Source organism: Canis aureus, chromosome 28 (genome assembly GCF_053574225.1).
Source record: "Canis aureus isolate CA01 chromosome 28, VMU_Caureus_v.1.0, whole genome shotgun sequence".
NCBI lineage: Eukaryota > Metazoa > Chordata > Mammalia > Carnivora > Canidae > Canis > Canis aureus.
The window spans coordinates 10,075,217-10,095,216 of record NC_135638.1 but is presented as its reverse complement, the minus strand read 5'-3'; the positions used below and the strand labels follow the sequence as shown (position 1 = coordinate 10,095,216).

The following is a 20,000-nucleotide window of genomic DNA, read 5'->3' as shown; positions in this document are numbered from 1 at the left end:
CCCGCCCCCCCCGCCCCCGCCGCAGGTCTCTATCTCGCAGGTGCGGGCGCCTCGGTGCGCGCCGCTGCCCCCTGGCGGGCGAGGCGGGTAGCGCCGGGCCCGGGTGGGAGCGCTCGGCTCCGCAGCCCGGCCCGGCCCCCGCCCGCCCCGCCCGCCCCGCCCGCCGCCTCTCGCGCTGCCCCGCAGCTCCGCCGCCTCCCACCCGAGGACCATGTCGCGGCTCAGCTGGGGATACGGCGAGCACAACGGTGAGCGCCTCCCGAGATCGGGGGGCAGGGGCTTGGCCCGGGGGACCCACCGCGCCCCGCAGAAGCCACACTGGGCGAGAAACTTCTTGGTTCCTCTTTAAATTGGGCAGCTTTGCCCAGAGCTGAACGCAGGAAGTGGGGGGAAGGCTTCGCCTGGTGCAGGCAGGCAGAGAAAAGCGTCTTTTGCAGGGTGCTCAGCGGGGGTGAGAGGTGGTGTGGGATCCCCCAGACCCGAGATCCTCCCAGGTGTCCGTTCACCTTTGAAAATCCCAGGACTTTCCCTGCTAACAGCTACTTGCCAATTAAAGGCTCGGAGATGGAGGTCTGATGACACCCTTGAACGAGGACAAGTTCGCTTTCAGTTTTTTAAAGTTCATTATTCACTTAGAGGAAATCATGGAAAGCATTTGAGGCTACCTAAGGAATTTTAGTAATTTTCATAATGCAAGCCTGAAGACTTAAGCTGCCGTCTTGGCAACCAAACTACTGCCGATTTCTTTTCTTTTTTAAAGATTTTATTTATTTATTCGTGGGAATACACAGAGAGGGGAGAGAGAGAGGCAGAGACACAGGCAGAGGGAGAAGCAGGCTCCATGCAGGGAGCCCGACGGTGGGTTCGATCCCGGGTCTCCAGGATCAGGCCCTGGGCTGTAGGCGGCGCTAAACCGCTGAGCCACCGGGGCTGCCCTACTGCCAATTTCTTAATAGCTGTTACTGCAAAATAATGCAATGGCGATTTGCAGTTGGTTGACTGGTACCATTAGCTGTAGGAAGACTTAGGTTCTTTCTAAAAAATGAAGTTATGCTTGCGGCTCCTTCACTTTCTCCCTCTCCCACACTCATCCTTGCAGAGACAGAGGATTAGCAAAGGATTATTAAACAAAAAATTTTTAAAGATTTTATTTGTGTATTCATGAGACACACACAGAGAGAGAGAGAGAGAGAGAGAGAGAGAGAGAAGCAGGCTCCATGCAGGGAGCCCGACGTGGGACTCGATCCCAGGTCTCCAGGGTCACACCCCCGGGTGCAGGCGGAACTAAACCGCTGCACCACCAGGGCTGCCCAGATTATTCAAAATTTAACACGTAGGTGAAAATGTATTTATTGATGAGAGTGACAGTAATAATAATATGTATGCTTTTCTTCCTCTATATACTAAATCATCAAAATAACCATTATTTGAAATAACTGCAAAGTGACACCAAGAGAGCCTTATAGTAAATCACTGTCAAAATGAGATGTGTGAATACTAATAATAATAGTAATAATACTTTCCTTGGATTAACATGCATATTATTGAACAGTACCATATAGTCAAGTTTTATAGAAAGTTTATTTTCACAAGAAACAGAAAAGCTTCATTTCCAATTGTAGACTTTTTTGAGGTTATGATTAACTTGCCACTTTAAAAATGGCAGCAGGTGAAATTAGAACTTTAATAATGAAAGGTATAATTTAGGGGAATATCTTTTTGATTGAGACTATAATTTTAACCTCACATTTTGCTACTTTCCATTTATGTTTTGGGGAAAAAAAGCCACAAAACAAATTTCTTTTCATTTCCCTCTCTGCTGGAATAATTTTAATTTTTGTTATTTATAGTTACTGGCTTTGACAATGCCCTCACTATAGTTAGGAAGAGGAAGGGCATTTTCAATCAGTGAGTACTGATTACTCTTTAATACATTTATATGTTAGAAAATATTGGCTCCAATGAAGCTCATCTTCAGAAATTAAAAAAAAAAAATCTGTCTCTGAAAAGTCATTACCAAGGAGTGATTTTCTTATTCTGCTAAGAATTATAGGGCCATTTCCTGCTTTAGACACAATAGCTTTCTGTGGACCACGTCTGTAAGGAGATCAACTGTGGCAAAAGCCTACTGGCAATGTGTTGTATCTTGACTGGGCAAGTTTGGTTGCCTGTTTTCGGTTTAGATTGGCAGAAGCACTGAATGAGCAGATAAAAGGTAACTTAAACTGGTTATAGTAGCAATGATAAAATGGAATACCAAGGGTTGAGACTTTGGAGGGGGGTACCACCTTCACCAAAAACTTGTAAGTTCTTCCAGTAACCTGTGACAGTTTTGTTGGTTTAGTTTAGGGAATGTGACAATTACTGAAAACTAAACCTCTCTATAGATATTCAAAAGTTCTTGAGTCAGTGGAAGAATCACTATCCATCTCTACTTAAGAACTATGTTTAAAAGAGCCCCTTGAGGAGGCAGGGAAATGAACCCACTATGGGGGTTAATAAATAATACTGAGTAATTTGTGCAAAGTGATATTACTTTTATTTTACTTTGGTTTGCCTCTGCTTTTAAAAATTCGTCTTGGGATCCCTGGGTGGCGCAGCGGTTTGGCGCCTGCCTTTGGCCCAGGGCGCGATCCTGGAGACCGGGGATCGAATCCCACGTCGGGCTCCCGGTGCATGGAGTCTGCTTCTCCCTCTGCCTGTGTCTCTGCCTCTCTCTCTCTCTCTGTGACTATCATAAATAAAAAAAAAAATAAAAAAAATTTAAAAATTCGCCTTGTTATAAAGGACTGGAAGTAAGAGAGTAAAGAAATTAGGAAGAGAAAGAAAAAGGTCAACAATATTTTGTGATACATGCATCACATATTTGAAATCAGATTCTCATCAGGTTAAATCAGACTTGGTGACAGTGAGATAGAAAACTTTTCACTTAAAGCAAGAACTAGATTGTGCAAGGAAAGAGCACTGGGAAGGTAAAGGAGAGTACTTCATACATCAGGGAATGTAATGCCTTTCCTGTAATAAGTTGTAGGCAAGGACTTTTGATGTTCAAGTTGCTTTGAAGTCCAAAGTGTCAGACTCAGGAGTAGAGAGCTTGTAAGTTGTGTGTATGGTTATATATTCATGCTCTGACTTTTTGTGCCGGAAGCATACGTGAGCGAAAGAGCTTAAGCTTTCTCCTTCGCAAAATTGAAGAGTAATAAGGAACATTAGATTTAGAGATGGGAGCTGTTGATAATTGTGATATATTTGAGTTTCTTGAAACTTCATTCTAAATCTCATCTTTAAAAATATTTGTTGCTGTCGGTAACAAACGTTTAATTAATTGTCATGCTGTGCCATTTTATTTTATTTTATTTTAAAGATTTTTATTTATTTATTCATGAGAGACACACACAGAGAGAGAGGGAGAGAGAGAGGCAGAGACATAGGCGGAGGGAGAAGCAGATTCCCTGCAAGGAGCCTGGTGTGGAACTTGATCCCAGATCCTGGGATCTCACCCTGGGCCAAAGGCAGATGCTCAACCACTGAGCCACCCAGGCGCCCCATGCTGTGCCATTTTAATACATACTTGAATATTAGAGAAATCAAGTTAGTGAAATCGGGAAAAGCTTAGTTAGTAGCCCTGTGCTCTACCGACCTGGTGGTAGCTGTGTAAATTGCAGGCATAGTAGACATAATAAGAACCTTGAACCCATAAAGTGACCACTCCGATCTGTAAAATGAGTCAGAGGTTACTTGAAGCTGCATTCTTACTCTTGGTTTCGGGAGGCAGGACTCGAATCAAGTCTCCCAGAGAAATGAAGAGTCTAGACAAGGGAATTGCCTGCTTATTGGTTCATGTTAATTTACCAAACATGTGTCTCACTTGGGAACTGGATGCAATTTTGACTTTTTGAATAGAGGATCAGGATGACAGTTGTCCCTTATGTTGTAATTCAAATGTAACTTTGGCAAAATAACCACAGAAGGACCTTTGGGGGGGGGGGCGGTGCCTGGGTGACTCAGTCGGTTAAGCATCTGCCTTGGGCCTCAGGCCATGATCTTGGGGTCCTGGGTCCTGGGATGGAGCCCTGTGTCAGGCTCCCTGCTTGGTGGGGAGTCTGCTTCTCCCTCTCCCTCTATCCCTCCCTCCTTCTTGTACTTTCTCTCATTCTCTCTCACATAAATAAATAAAAGGTCTTAAAAAAAAAAAAAGGGACCTTCTGAAATGTAGAAAGAAGAAAGAAAGAAATTGTTACCTGACTCCACTGACCATAATCAGCTATATTACATTTCCTGATGTGGTATAGTCATTTTATTTCGATTATGCTGTGTGAAAAATTTATGCATTTCCTTAGTATGCCTGTTGCACATCAGAGGTAACTGAGCTGAGGCCTGGGTGGCACCTGAAGACACAAGTAAGTGGCAGAAGAAAGAAATAGGGATAGCATTTTTAAGAACTGCACCCCCCCTTTTTTTTTCTACACAGCTTTTTCAGTTCCATTAATTCCTTCAACCCATGAACTTACTGACCTCTGGAGCTACCACAGATCATTCTTGGAGCTGAGACTAAATCTCATTGTTTACAATGATGAATTGTGCTGTTGTTTTTAGTTTGATAGAAAGATACCTTTGGAAAGTACTGTTTTTTTCCTCTAAAGATTTATTTATTTTAGAAGGAGAGAGTGAGAGTGAGCACAGGTGTGTGCAGGCGATGAGAGAAAGTCAGAGGGAGAGAATCTCAAGTAGTTCCATGTTGAGCAGGGAGCCCAATGCAGGGCTCGATCTCATGAGTCATGAGCCTTTGACCTGAGCCAAAACCAAGAGTCAGACTCTTAACTGACTGAGCCATCCAGATGTCCCTGGAAACTACTTTTTAAAATTTACATACTGGGTGGCTCAGTGGTTGAGTATCTGCCTTTGACACAGGACGTGATCTTGGGTCCTAGGATCGAGTCCCGCATCAGGCTCCCTAGAGGGAGTCTGCTTCTCCCTCTGCCTATGTCTCTGCCTCTCTCTGTGTGTCTCTCATGAAAAAATAAATAAAATCTTAAAAAGAAAACAACAACCTTACATGCTTTTCGTCCATAAGGGTTAGTTTAATGCTGCAAAGGAGTTAAGGCAAACCAGGAGGTTTTCATAACTATAATGAAAACTGCTAGTCATATAAAAAAAATTAGATGTGAAGTTCCTGAGGATGAAGACCTTATTTGTTTTTCCATCAGCTCAAGCACAGTATGTTGCACTCAACAAATGTTTGGTAAAGGAAATAACTTATTTAGTCTTTTTTTTTTCTACTGGTCCTATATATTTAAGGTCCTATTCATTGGAATAAATTTTTCCCTATTGCTGATGGGGATCAACAATCTCCGATTGAGATTAAAACCAAAGAAGTGAAATATGACTCTTCTCTGCGACCTCTTAGTATCAAGTATGATGCAAACTCAGCCAAAATCATCAGTAATAGTGGCCATTCCTTCAGCGTTGACTTTGATGACACGGAGGACAAATCAGGTTGGTTCTTTTTTTTTTTTTTTGATGGGTGGGGGGGTGAGGGTCTTGAATGATTGGGCTGTGATTTCTTTTCTTTCATATTTAAAATATCTATGCATTATATGTTCCTTATTAATACTTTGCTAGAACTTATAATAAAGGTTTATTTTTACTATTTCATGGCATAATGTCTTTTATGCTGTCAATAAGCCATGGACCAGCCAAATAAAACTTCAGTTTATTTGTTAATTTGATAACTAAATGAAGTAGGAAAAGAGAATGTCCTTAAAAATGAACATTTAATCCTTCTTCAAGCATATTCACTTCCCAAAGAATCATCATATCCAGTTTAAAGTTGAGAGAGAAGATTAGAGAGAATCAAATTTTGGAATACTTCTTAAGGCTTCTGACAAATTATTTTTAATTTTAGTTTAATATCAGGATGTTGCTGTATTTGCTCTATTCATGAAAAATATAGCTAATTTATAAAAACCCTAAATTGGAAGAAGGTTTTCATTTATTCATTAAGCTCAGATTTAGGTTAGTAATAAAATCTGTATTTATGTGATACTATGTTGTTACCAAAAATTATAAACCCACAAAATTTTTCTCATATTTGTCAAATCCATGAAAGATATATTTTCATCAGAGCATTGTAAAAAATGCACAAAGAAAGATTAACACATGGTATTTTTAACTTTTTGAGGGAAGGAGGATCTTGCCTTTTATATACTATATTCAATGGTCTTTCCTTTAAGCCTCAGTTTGATGATCTGTATTAATAGATATGGTTGATGGATACATTGTAAATAGTCTAAGGCTTCTGAGCATAAAGTTTATACCATCCATAATCATAGTTTGGTACTGTTTATTCTCAAACATAAAAACTTGAGGCTAGGGACACCTGGGTGGCTCAGTGCTTGAGAATCTTGCCTTTTGTTAATGGTTTGATCCTGAGTCCCGGGATCGAGTCCCACATCAGGCTTCCTGCATGGAGCCTGCTTCTCCCTCTGCCTCTGTCTCTCTCTCTCTCTGTGTCTCATGAATAAATAAATAAATAAAGTCTTAAAAAAAAACTTGAGGCAACCCACTCCTAGTTTTAGAATAAGAAGCAATTACCTAATCACCTAAAACTTTGTTTTTTTTTTTTTTTTAAGATTTATTTATTTAGAGAAAGGGAGAGAGAACATGAGTGGGGAGGGGGCAGAGGAAGAGGGAGAGAATCTCAAGCAGACTCCCTGCTGAGCATGGAGCTTGAACTCGACCCTAAGATCATGACCTCAGTCAAAACCAAGAGTCAGGAACGACTGTGTGGTTCAGTGGTTGAACATCTGCTGTTGGCTCAGGTCATGATCCCGGGGTCCTGGGATGGAGTTCCACCTTGGGCTTCCCGTGGGGAACCTGCTTCTCCCTCTGCCTATCTCTCTGTCTCTCATGAATAAATAAAATAAAAATCTTAAAAAAAAACCAAACAACCCAGAGTTGGACGCTTAACTGACTGAGCCACCAAGTGCCCCAAAATGTTTTTATTTATAAATGTAGGCAGCCTTGGTCGTAAAAAATTCCTACTCTAATTTGCTTGATGATGATCTAGGTTTCCTCTCTCTCCCTCTCCCTGTTTCCTCCTTTTCCTTTCTCTCTTCCTCTTTCTCCCTGTCTCTTTCTCTCTTCCTCTCATTTTCCCTGTACTTTGGGTTACTCTGGGGGAATCAGTTCGTGTTTCCAGATTTGACAATGTGTCTGTGATTGGTAGTGTGTGCCTCTCCCCTATGTGAAGGTCTCGTTCCTATCTAGATCACAATGAAATTACCAGGGTTAATTGGAAATGTCTGTAAAGTACTTTGTACCCCTCTGAGACAGAAACCACATAAATATGGGTCATGATTCTCTTTCTTTTTTTCTCAAGATAAATAAAATGTTTCATGGTGATTCTGGGTATTAAATCAGTGAAAAAGTAGAGACCACTATAGTTAAATTGTTGGCTTTTTTTTTAGTAAACTGTAAACAACACAAAGATACTGTCTATAGCAAACCACTTTGATTTGAAGAAAACAGTTTCCATTTTGTAAAGAAGCCATTCTTGACCAAAATTAACTCTGAATCCCACCAGCCAAGAAACCAAACGCATGGTCTTTGTAGGGCTTCTTTTTCTAGGCAGTTGCATTTCCTGTGGTTAACCTCTGGTGACCCACCCATTCGAATTTTAATACTCCTTTTAAAAGAGGGCAGGAAAAAAAAATAAAAAAGGGACAGAGGACATGAAATTTTTTGGGAAGAATTCCTGTTGGCCATAGTGGAAGGGAAATAATAATCTGATAAGGAGAGACAAGGACATTCCACCCTAGCTACTGGTCTTTCTGTACTCAGACAGGATCTCACATCTGGGAATCTCATCTGACTGGCCCTACAACTCCTCCTGTAGCACCCCAGGCTTGTCCTATCACAGAGCTTCCCACACTGCATTGTAACTGCCAGTTGGTTCTCTTTCCACTCAGCTGAAGACTCCTTGTGAGCAATGTCTATGTCTCACTCATCTATCTAGCATGGTGCCTTGCACACAATAGGTACTCAACAAATGTGTGTTTAAGTTAAAAACATTTTTTGGGTGCACCTAGGTGGCTCGATGGTTGAGCGTCTGCCTTTGGCTCAAGTCATGATCCCGGGATCCAGGGATCAAGTCCTGCATTGGGATCCCTATGGAGAGCCTGCTTCTCCCTCTGCCTTGTCTCTGCCTTTCTCATGAATGAATAAACAAAATCTTAAAAAAAAATAAACAAACCAAAAACCCAAAAAATCTTTTGGTACGATGTTTTCTGGAAGACATAGAAAATTGATATGGCATTGTGGTACAGGACATATTGGTCTACATAGGTGAAGTCCCAATAAGATTACAAACCACCAGAAATCAATTAATATTTACCATTTGACACCCAAGTAGTTTAAGCATTTAGTGGATTATTCATTGTTTGGATGTTTAATTGTTAAAGGCTGTTGTACTAATTTTTATATTTTAATAAGGGAGAGTTCCTGGCTTATAGTAAGCATTTAATAACTATTAATAACAAATTAATAACAATAAAACATAATAAATAACAGGCCTGTGTTCTTTCCATGTATGAGATATGTTGTGCTGAAATTTATTTATTTATTTATTTATTTATTTAATTTTTTTTTCCATGAAATTTTTTAAAGATGTCAAAAGGAAGCTGGCTTCTCGTTAAGAAAGACCTCCTAGGAATACCAGTGACTTGATGGATTCAGTGCTTATTCTTTAATTTTCATCTCTAGAAATTGTTAATTTCTCGGTTATGATCTAGTTACCAGTTCTAGTTATGTGGTTCTAGATAACTGCCTGAAATCAGCCAAATTCACAAGATCCGAAGTTATACATTAGAAAAGAACAAAAACAGAAAAAAATAGGGGTGGGGGAGGATACTTAGTTGTATGATCCCCCCTAGAAGCCAAGATCCCCAGGTAACAAAACTTTATTATAATGATGTTTCCTTCACTTGGCTGTAAGTTACTTGACGATAGGGATGACCTTACCCATCATGCCGTACTTAGTATTAAACAAAGTTACAGGCCCATAGTAAGCTCTTCAGAATTGTCGGATGAATGAGCAATGGGAGAGCAACCAGGTGTGCATATGCTCAGAGCAAAAGAAGCTGGACTTAATGAAGACTTTCCTGGCTCCATAAAGAATTCAGGACTGGAAACATTTATGGCTTTAGTCTTTCATGGTATAATCCTGGCAGATTTGTGCTGTTTGGTTCCTCTTTTCCTAGATTCCAAGCAAAATACAGATGTGCTATTCATTTAGCTTTACTTCAGAGAACCGTTTACCATACAGTGATTAGGCTTCAACTTTCATTAGATTCATAGTCATAAGAACATATTCTTTAGTGATTCCCAGGTCACTTCCTCAGTAGCCACCTTATAAACCAAAGTTTATGGAGAAGTGCTTCTACAGGTGAGGCCTCTTTTCTACTTTTTGTTAGTAGTATTTATTGATGCAGACCCTGTCTTAGGCACTAGAAATACAAGAGAACAAGACAGACTCTTCCTTAAAAGAGTTTGTATCCTGGTAGGATAGACAGTAAATGCATGCACAGACAAGTGTGTTAACTTTGAAATTATTTTTTTTTCTGATTTTGTTGCAAGCATGCTTATCACTTAAGGCCACTGATGACAGAGTCATTTCAGAAAATGAATAGGACTAGCAAATTTCTAACAAAGTCAAATTTAATGGAGTAACATCTACATTGCTAGTTTCATAACATTGTTGGTCTTTGCAGCATATAAGAAATGACAAGGACCCTTTTACTAAGATATTAAAAATTTCTCATACTTTTATGGCATTTGACTCTGATTTCTTAATCTCCATAGACCTCTTATATGAGTGTTTTATTTGAGATAGATTTAAGAAAAATCCCAAATGAAAGGATAAGTGTACATGTGTACCAACTGTGATTTTGGAGAAATGATTACTCATTTTCAGATATAAGATGGAGACAATATTTATTTACTCATCTAGGTTACAGAGGAAGATGAATGATTTAATACTTGAAAACACTAAGTCATTTTCCTTAAAAATAATTTTTATTGCTATTATTCATTTCATTATTTTGTTATAGACTATCTCAAATTCAATGATAAATTAACCTTAATATTTTGACTCCCTTTTCCCCACCCTGTGTTTCAGAAGAGCTCTGCTCCAAGAGAATATTTTCTTCACAAGTAGATATTTGCTAATCATGGTCCCAGTTTGAATATTTGAGTTGAAACACTTACATGTGGAGCCAAATATGTAGAGTGTAAGGCAATCTTTGTTGCTTAACTAGCAGAGCTATGCTAATCTGGCTTTAAACCCTGGATTCAGAGCAGACTTTCCAGAGATCAACCATTATTCTTGGATGTTTCCCTAACAATGTGTGTTTTTTGGTATCGCTTTCTTCCTCTTGAGCCAATTTGTTTGCATCTTCTCCCAAAGTTAATTTCACATCGATTACTCAAGCTCTCTAATCTGCTTTTTATCTGTGAAGGAATGACTTTGTGTTTCAGCTCAGGTCTTATGCTACAGCAAGAAAAAAAAAAGGGGCAATAAAAATGTTGATTTCTTTGGCTAAAATTAACAACTCCTGCAACAACAGATTGACGAGGATGCAGAGAAAGGGGAACTCTTTTGCACTGTTGGAAGGAATGCAAATTGGTGCAGCCACTCTGGAAAACAGTGTGGAGGTTCCTCAAAAAGTTAAAATTATCCTATTATCCACCAATTGCACTACTAGGTATTTACCCAAAGGTTATGAAAATGCTGATTTAAAGGGGCACATGCACCCCAATGTTTATAGCCGCACTGTCAACTATAATTAAACTATGGAAAGAGTCAAATGTCCATCGACAGATGAATGGATATATAAAATATATAAATGTTACTCAGCCATCAAAAAGAATGAAATCTTGCCATTGCAACAGCATGGAGGGACTAGAATATATTATGCTAAGGAAATAAATCAGAGAAAGACAAATACCGTATGATTTCACTCCTGTGTGGAATTTAAGAAACAAAACAGATGACCATAGGAGAAGGGAAGGAAAAATAAAATAAGATAAAAACAGAGAGAGAAGTAAACTGTAAGAGACTCTTAACTATGGAGAACAGACTGAGGGTTGCTGGAGGGGAGGCAGGTGTGGGATGGGCTAAATGAGTGATGGGCATGAAGGAAGGCACTTGTTGGGATGAGCACTGGGTGTTATATGTAAGGGATGGATCACTAAATTCTACCCCCGAAACCAATATTACACTATATATTAACTGACTTGAATTTAAATAATAAAAAAGAATTATTGATTTCTTTTCATTTGAAATGCCATTGCATCCGTGCTGTATGGAATCACTTAGGGAAATGTGCCTTTTAAATTAATTTATCTGTGAATCAACCTTGAAATTGCTTGTTTAAAGACAAATCAAATGTTTTATTCATTCATTCATCAAATATTTATCATGCATTTGCTCTGTGATAGTTAATGTGCTTAGGTGATGGGACCCAATCAGAGTCTCTGTCCTCATAAATACTGCTCAGTGGGAGACTCAGAACATGAAAACTACTCTGTTTATAACAGGAGAGCAAGCCCTAGAGTTTGCTGTCAATGCTTCTTCTCTTTTACTTTTCAGAGGGCTTTGGAAATAGCTATCTTAATTATTGTAAAGAAATCTGGATTGAAATGAATCCAAAGGAACCTCCAATCATTCAATCTTCCAAAAATGTTTTATTGCATATGCTCAGTGTTTTTTCCCCTTGGTAGTTTTGGTAATTGTAGAAGGTAAGGAGGAGCATCCAGTCCAATCCCCTAATTAAAAATAGACAAATGAACACAGATGTAGACAGAAAGCTGACGCCCACAGAAGCTTAAGTGAGTTTTGAAAGATCACATAATTCAGTAGCTGAGCTGGGACTATTTCCAGGTTTGCTGATTCCAACCACACTAACTCTTAATCATTGACGTTCAACTTTAGCTGAGTCAAACTGAGTGAGGAAGAAATGAGTTCGGTTTGTACTGGTTAATACAGACAACCGTCTGCATCATTTCTCTCCCGCTGTATAGCCCAATGAGAGGTGTGCTTTAGGCAAATGTATTTTCCCTTTCTTCCTTGCTGTTTGTGGAAAACTGCTAGTGATACCTCTTAGCATCTTTTGCTTCTGTAGGCTCCACATGCAACATGAGACTTGAACTCACGGCCCTGAGATCGAGGCACATGTTTTACTGACTGAGCCAGCCAGCCACCCCATGCCATCTTTTGTTTCTTATGTAAGATGGACCATTCCTGGTGCTTTGGAGATACCTCTATCTCTGTATCTTTGTTTTCCTGTCTCTGAAGAGGAGGTTCATTTAAATCAAACTGCTATTAAGGCTGCACTTCACAACCTAGCTCTTCCATTGAATGTTGATGGGGGATTTGTAACACATATGGTATGTTGAACATCCAGTGCTTTCTTATCTCCCCATAACCTTTAAACATGCCCAATAAAGATTTTTTTAAAGATTTTATTTATTTATTGACACACAGAGAGAGGCAGAGACACAGGCAGAGGGAGAGGGAGAGAAGCAGGCTCCATGCAGGGAGCCCGACGTGGGACTCGATCCCAGGTCTCCAGGATCACACCCCAGGCTGCAGGCAGCACCAAACCGCTGCACCACCGGGGCTGCCCCCAATAAAGATTAATTAGGAGGAGACAGTTTAGAACTATGCTTTCTATAAGGAGCTTTTCTCTATCCTTAAGATATGATTCTGTTGCCAAAAAAAAAAAAAAAACAAGAGTTAATTTTGTCCCATTTATTTTTCTTAATTTTTAAATTTTTTTGTTTGTCCCGTTTAGATAGAATTCAAGTACAGAAAATGTGCTTACTTGGCCAATTTTTGTAGTAATCCTAACAAGAATAAAACAGTAATAATAGAGAATGTGTCCAGCAAACTGATTGTGTGCCAGGCAGTGATAAGTTCTTTTTGTATTCAACTTTTTTACTCTATTTTCAAAATAGCATCAGGAGGAGAGAGTGTTACTATCTTGAGCTTACAGACGCGAAAGCTAAAGCTTTGAAGTTAGGATTGGTGCGAGATGACACAGTAAGAGGGGGAGCCCAGGTCTTCTCATTGCTGGAGGCTGTTCTCAGCCACAGTGCTGGGCTGCTGGGCCAGGCTTAGGGCAGTCCTCTTTACATATCACATCCTTATCCAGAGATCCTGACATCCTCCAGTAAAAGGACCAATTCTTTACTGTTAGGGACCGTTAATTTCTTCTACTTTCTAACCACTGTGTCTGTTGTGATTTCCCACATGTCCCATAAAAATCTGTACCGTGAACTCTCCAACCTTTTAAAATGTTTGTTTTCATTCGTCATGTACCTAAAAATTGTATTCCTGTCTGCAAACTGAATGAAACGTTTGTAAAAAGGATTCCTGGGAGAACACGGGCATGTTGAGTAACTCAGGGAGGTCATGTGGATTGTAGCAGCATGTTTGAGTATTTTTTTCTTGCTAACAACTTAAAATGTGTTGGTGTTTAGTTCTACGTGGGGGTCCTCTCACTGGAAGCTACCGCTTGCGACAGTTTCACCTTCACTGGGGGTCTGCTGATGATCACGGCTCTGAACACGTGGTGGATGGAGTGAGATACGCGGCAGAGGTAATATATTATCCCACACATATTTATGATTCAGCATTTTCCCAGGTGGTGGGATTTAACAAATACAGCAGACAATTCTCTTGACTCCACATTGATCTTGAGCCAATTAGGAGTAAGTGTCTGAAATTGCTTTATTCCATCAGTATGAGAGTTTATCAGTATGAGAGCTATAAATGTGGTCCTTCTGAGCCTTACACTGACTCTGAGAACCTAGAGTTCTTGTACTCATTCTAGAAATGAGTAAACTGCAGAGTTGGAGAGATTAAGTAATTTAGCCAATTAGGAAGTAGTTGAGATGGTTTAAACTCAGGTCTGTTTGATCACAATTACAAACACTTTCTATAATATCTGTTGTGTTTCCTGAAAGTCCAGAGAAGGTAGAGAAAGTGACATTTGATTTGGGCCTAACTGTGTAGATATTTGGTCCAGATATTTGGTCCAATAGCATGTTTAGAAGTTATAGTAAATGGCAAAATTCCTTATAGGGAAAAGAAACAAAGGCACAGCTCTCCTAAACTCTACATTACCTCTCTATTTACAGGTATAAAGTAGAATCTCTGTTAATTATTGAAGTCACTGGTAAAGCATAACACAATAAAGCATTCATTGATTTTTTTTATTTATTTATTTTATTTTTATTTATTTATTTATTTTTCATTGATTTTTTTAAATTGGGAAGTTACTCTTTTATAAATATATTCGTTAATAATACTCTATGTTTTCTAATCCTCTGTTAAATGACAAGGCATAATGTACTTCAAGTTTTAATACTGTTAAGTATTGCCAGCACCCAACTTTTCCCTGAGATGAAAGTGAATTATTGGATGACTCAACCAAAGCTCTTTAAGTGACAGTAATTTGGCTTGCGATTTGTCTAGGTGAAACAGAGCATTACCAGGCAAGTGAAGTTTTTCTTCATTTTCTCATGGTCACTGAGCTGTGGAGTTCAGACACTCCTTTATAGTTCTGCTGTTCAGAGAAATCCAGCCAAGAGAATTTTCCAGTTTTGCTCTTTCATTAACAAGTATATCTATTCTTTGAGCCTATCAACCATAACATCCATTAAAACACTTTTGTTTGCAGCCAAATGCTTAGCATATGGGACCTGCTATGTTTTCACGGTGGGGGAATAAAATGTATATCCAGAGTGTTGTATGGCACTGGACAAAAGATGCCAAGAATGTAGAAAGTGGGACTCCTGAATCTGTCTGGTGCCTCGGTTTTTATCATCCGCTGAGTTGTGTTTATATTGCTTTCTAAAGTTTGTATTCTGAATTTAATACATTGTTCTAAATCTGAAAGGCTCTGTGGGGATTGAGCTGGTTTTGGATTACTGCTTTGTGATTTTCCTAAGCAATTAAAAGAAATTAGTCACATTGCTTTATGGTTATACTTTCCAGCGTCCTGAACTTGAAAGCATATTCTCAGGCTTTTTATCTGAGCTGGCAAGTTGTTTCTTAAAAAGAGCACTCATATCCTGAAATTTTCCAGAAGCACAGAGTCCTGACTTGCAGAGCAAGAGACATCTTTGTAGACTTTTCCCTCTTGAAGTAAAGCTTTGACTTGGGATTTCATATATTCTTTAATATGTGTTTAATGCCGTTTCGTATTTTATTCATTTGTTCAGGAATTCATTCACTCTAAGAATTCATTGTGACCCCACTGTGTCCCCCATCTTTGTCCAGCTTCCTTGTGCTCATCCTGAAGGAGTGCTGGAAGGAAGTAAGGATGAGTCAGGGAATGTTTCCCTGTGAAGAGTCCTTCAACCCTAAACCTAAAGGATGAGCGGAAGTAAGCCAGGCAAAGGGCAGAGACAGTAGTGGCCCTGCCTAAAATCATGTGTGAGGACTTGGGGTGGGGAGGAAAGCACATCATGTATTTGAGGACTTGGGGCAGGGCACAACACGGATTTGAACAACAAAGCGGCCAGTGGGATTTGTGCCTGGAGAGCAAAGAGGAGGGCTGCCAGAGGTAAAGTTGGAAAGGCTGTGGGGCCAGATTTTACAAAGGTAAATCCCGGTAAGGATTGTGAACTTAATTCTAAGTGTGGTGGGAAGCCGCTGACTGGCTTGGAATTGCCAAGTGATCATATTTGCATTTAAAAAATACTCAGGCTACAGTTTGAGCCTGTAACCCAATAAATTGGGTTGAAGCAGGAATGAATAAGGGGAGTCAGTGAGGGGGCTTTTGGGGAAGTTCCAGGGAATAGATGATAGTGCAGTTAATTGGAATGCTAGCTTCCAAGTACAGTTTCAGTGGGATTTGTTGATTGATTTGGTTGGGGGTGGCTTGTTTTCTGGTGTGAGATAGGAATGCTGATGGAGAATGAAGAAGTCTGGGTCAGACTCCAGGGCTGTGAGGGGTTGTTAGAGGTAGACAATAAACACACGAATAAATGGTATATGGTAAATTCTTAGATAGGAATAATACCATGGGATCTGATTGAAGAGTTAGGAAAACTTTCTTTTCAATTTATGTGAATTGAGACTGAATGGCTAAGGAGTCACCATGAGAAAAATCTAGACAGCTTCTCAGCAAGTGGGCACAGCAGATACAGATGGCCTCAGGCAGAAATGAAGTTGGCATGTTTAAGAAGTGAAAGGCATTGGCTTCTGGGATTGGGTGGGATTAATGAGGGATAGGTGATAGGCCATGTCCTAGAGAGGCAAGCAAGGACCATGCCTTGTGGGGCTTTGTAGGGCTTGATGAGAAATTTAGAACTTATCCTTAATGTATTGAGACAAAGATAATGGAGGGTTTTAAGCAGGAGAATGTCATGTTCTACTTCATATTTTACAAACTATAACTAGCTGCTATGTGGAAAAGAGGTCGGGCAAATGTTGAAACAGGGAGACATATTAGAAGGTTAGGGAAATAGTTCAAATGAGCAAGGGTGGTGGTTTGGGCTCTGGGGGTGGTGGGGGTGAAGAGAGCTAGATGAGTCCATGATCTGTTTGGGAAATAAAATCGGTGGGACTTGCCAATGAAAAGGATGTCAAGATTGAAGGAAGAAAAAAGAGGAGTCTAGAAACACTCGTAAGACTTTGGTTTGAGTAAACATGAGGATCGTTTTTGCCATTTACTCAGATGGGCAAGTCCAGGGAGGAGTAGGTTGTAGAAAGAAGTTAACTTTCTGTTGTGTACATGTTAAGTTTGAGGTGTCTCATAGATATTCTAGGCTCACGTCCAAGAAGTCTGTTAGATACAGACCTGGAGTTTAAGGAAGGAGTCCAGGCTGGAGCTGGAGGTATTTGGGAGTCATTTGTTTCTGGTTTCAGGTTCAAAAGAATCCCTTTGCGCTCAGCTGTAGAAATGATTCTGAAGTGTTAATTAGTTTTTCCAGCCACGTTTTACCTAACTTCATGACTGTCACTGAGTTGTATGACATAAAGAAAAAGAAAAAGAAATGAAATGAAAGGAACAAGTCATTTAGAGTGTACTTAGAAGCTTAATTTTGAGTCTAATCTGATCTGTGACATTCTAGAGAGGGATTAAAGTGATCTGAATCATGAAAAACTTTATCCTAAGAGTTACACATCTTTAAAAAGTAGACTAATAATCCACTCCATATTTAAAACTTCATCTGATTACGGTTTGTGCAGATTATATAAGTATATTAAATATGTAGTTGATAGTAAAACTGTGATTTTAACCTTAATGGTGATTTTTGGCATGCTGAGCATAATTTACAATAGTATGCAGTTAAAAATGCTAAAGTTGAATAATACTATTATTTAGAAATTATTGGGGCACTTGGGTGGCTCAGTGGATTGAGTGGGTGACTATTTCAGCTCAGGTCATGATCTCAGGGTCCTAAGATTGAGCCCCATATCAGGCTCTGCCCTCAGCGTGGAATCTGCTTAAGATTCTCTCTCCCTCCTGCTGCCCCTCCCCCTGCTTGTGTGTTCTCTCTCATAAATAAATAAATAAATAAATAAATAAATAAATAAATAAATAAAATCTTAAAAAAATAAATTATTGTCTAACAAGGAAGACTCTTCTCATTTCCATTTTTGTAGTGGCTGCGACTTCTTGTCATTTGCTTAAATCACTGTGGCTGTCATTATTAGTCAGGAAATATGAGTTTGTTATTTGTTTGAGTTTTAATTCAAATATAAATGCAAATACAAGTGATATCAGTCCATCTGAAGATTTTGGTGCCAGTTAGGTAAGGTGTGTGGGAGAGAGAAAGACTTGTTTACAAAAAACAGATTTCTCTTGCTGTAGTTTCCCATAATATTCTAAATAATTGTTGTTTTTTATTTTTAAAAAGATTTTATTTATTTATTTGAGGGAGAAAGCAAGTGAGCATGAGCTGAGCAAGGGCAGAGGGAGAGGGAGAAGCAGACTCCCCTCTGAGCAGGGAGCCTGATGCAGGGTTTGATCCCAGGACCCTGAGATCATGACCTGAGCCAAAGGCAGACACTTAAGCTACTGAGCCATCCAGGTGCCCCTAAATAGTTGCTGTTTTTAACCAGCAAAAGATTCGTCTCTCTTTGGTTACATATTCGTTTTCTAACCAGTTGACACCTATGTTTTTGGTGTCATCCCTTACTAAGTGAGCTGATGGATTGGCCCAGAGCCATTTAAAACAACATTAATGGTCTTTTCAGCCCCTCCCTTACAGTGGAATGTCATCTATCTCATGTGAACCAAATGAATTTTGTTTCATCACCCAGTGTTTTCAGATTTGGTTCCTCCTCCAACTATCTCACACCAACTTAGAACATGGCACTACAGGGATCTACTCTTGTATTTTCCATCTGCATATCCCACGGTCTTCCTTGCTTGTTTGTTATGGGGACTATTGTATAGTTTTGTAGCTCACTGGTTGTGATAATTCTTATTTATCCAGAAATCCTGCATAAGTAGTTGCCTATGAGATATGAAGTTATGGTTAAAGCATGGGATTAAAACCGTGTCTTTGAACATACTAAATTCTCTCTTTAAGAATCATCTAGAAAGGTGATTTGTGCATGAAACCCTTCATATGTGTTTCCTCCCTGGCTTGCCAAAAGGATTCCTTTAAAGGTTATTTGATCTGAAGTCAGTCCGTCATATGGGGGTTCTTGGACAGCATGGCGTCCTCATGATCTTGGCCAGATTGTTTGAGCATGGCACGTTCCCCTTTGGCATCTATCTTAGTTTGTTCTTCTGCTGAATCAGGAATGAAGATCTCCCCAGGTGCTTTTCTGTCTTACTGTTATTCTGCAGTTTTTCACGGTTGTTTGTGTGTTTGGGACACACTGCTATTTAACAGTGCAGAACATTTAGGACGCCTTTGGATTTTGCAGAAGGCCACTTGCATGAGGGCAGAGTTGTCAAGTAGGTGTATTTTCTGTTTTCTAGAGTTCCAGGTACTCCAACTCCTTGCCTCTTTACTTCTTTCCTTTTCTCCACCTCAGTAGCACCAACTGCCTCTCATTTTCACCCTCAGACACATCCTAAGTCCTGTTCCTAGACAAATCCTCTTTGTCTCCGTTAAAACTTGCTGTCAGCAAAGGGGCTGAACATATTTATAGAAGGTAATAAGAGTGGGAATACTGCTTAAAATAGTTCTGTTAAGGAGAATTTGCACTTTCAAGTCATAAAGAGTCTTTTTTTAAAAGATTTTATTTATTTATTCATGAGAGACACACACAAGGAGAGGCAGAGACACAGGCAGAGGGAGAAGCAGGCTCCACACAGGGAGCCCGACATGGGACTTGATCCTGGGTCTCCAGGATCAGGCCCTGGACTGAAGGCAGCACTAAACCACTGAGCCACCGGGGCTGCCCCATAAATGATGACCACCTGACTAGGAACAATTGGTACTGTTACTGCAAACCTTCAGTTGACTTCTCCACCCCTCTGTGAGGCTAAGCTTGTCTAGTGGACTCTGTTATCTGACCTAACGCCGCTCTATTGCTATCCCACCATGGAAGGTTATGGAGGAGACTTAAGTCACTCAGGAGCAATGGTTGAAGATTTTGGGGGCTGGAGGGGCTTGGCAAGATGCTCCAGAGCATTTTACATAGTGATATGGACTTTTCTATAGTACACTACTGATTAAGTGGCCATAGTCCTTGTCTTTGGCTTTTGGACAAAAGCAAATAGGAGGATTCTAATGTTATACACATGAGTGCACAGCACCAGGACATCTAAATAAATATTTTATTTTCATTTATGTTCTTAAGAATTTTTCAAAAATGACATTTGAATTATGTTGCCTACCTCCCTTTCAGCTCCATGTCGTTCATTGGAATTCCGACAAATACCCCAGTTTTGTTGAGGCAGCTCACGAGCCAGATGGACTAGCTGTCTTGGGAGTATTTTTACAGGTGAGAATCCACTGATTTC

At 39.8% G+C, this 20,000-nt stretch overlaps 1 protein-coding gene across 8 annotated transcripts in view; it reads left to right on the top strand.

The window, feature by feature from the left end:
- The first annotated feature begins 96 nt into the window (after positions 1–96).
- The window catches only part of CA13 (carbonic anhydrase 13), a 70,975-nt gene continuing 51,071 nt past the window's right edge, over positions 97–20,000 (top strand). For all 8 annotated transcript variants that reach the window (XR_013367000.1, XR_013367002.1, XR_013367001.1 and 5 more), the window contains exons 1-4: positions 97–248; positions 5,299–5,496; positions 13,543–13,661; positions 19,886–19,981. Coding sequence is in view for 1 of the 8 variants with exons in the window: in XM_077876380.1 (XP_077732506.1) it covers positions 212–248; positions 5,299–5,496; positions 13,543–13,661; positions 19,886–19,981 (450 nt within the window). In the remaining 7 variants the exon portion in view is untranslated. The remainder of the gene's footprint in view (positions 249–5,298; positions 5,497–13,542; positions 13,662–19,885; positions 19,982–20,000) is intronic.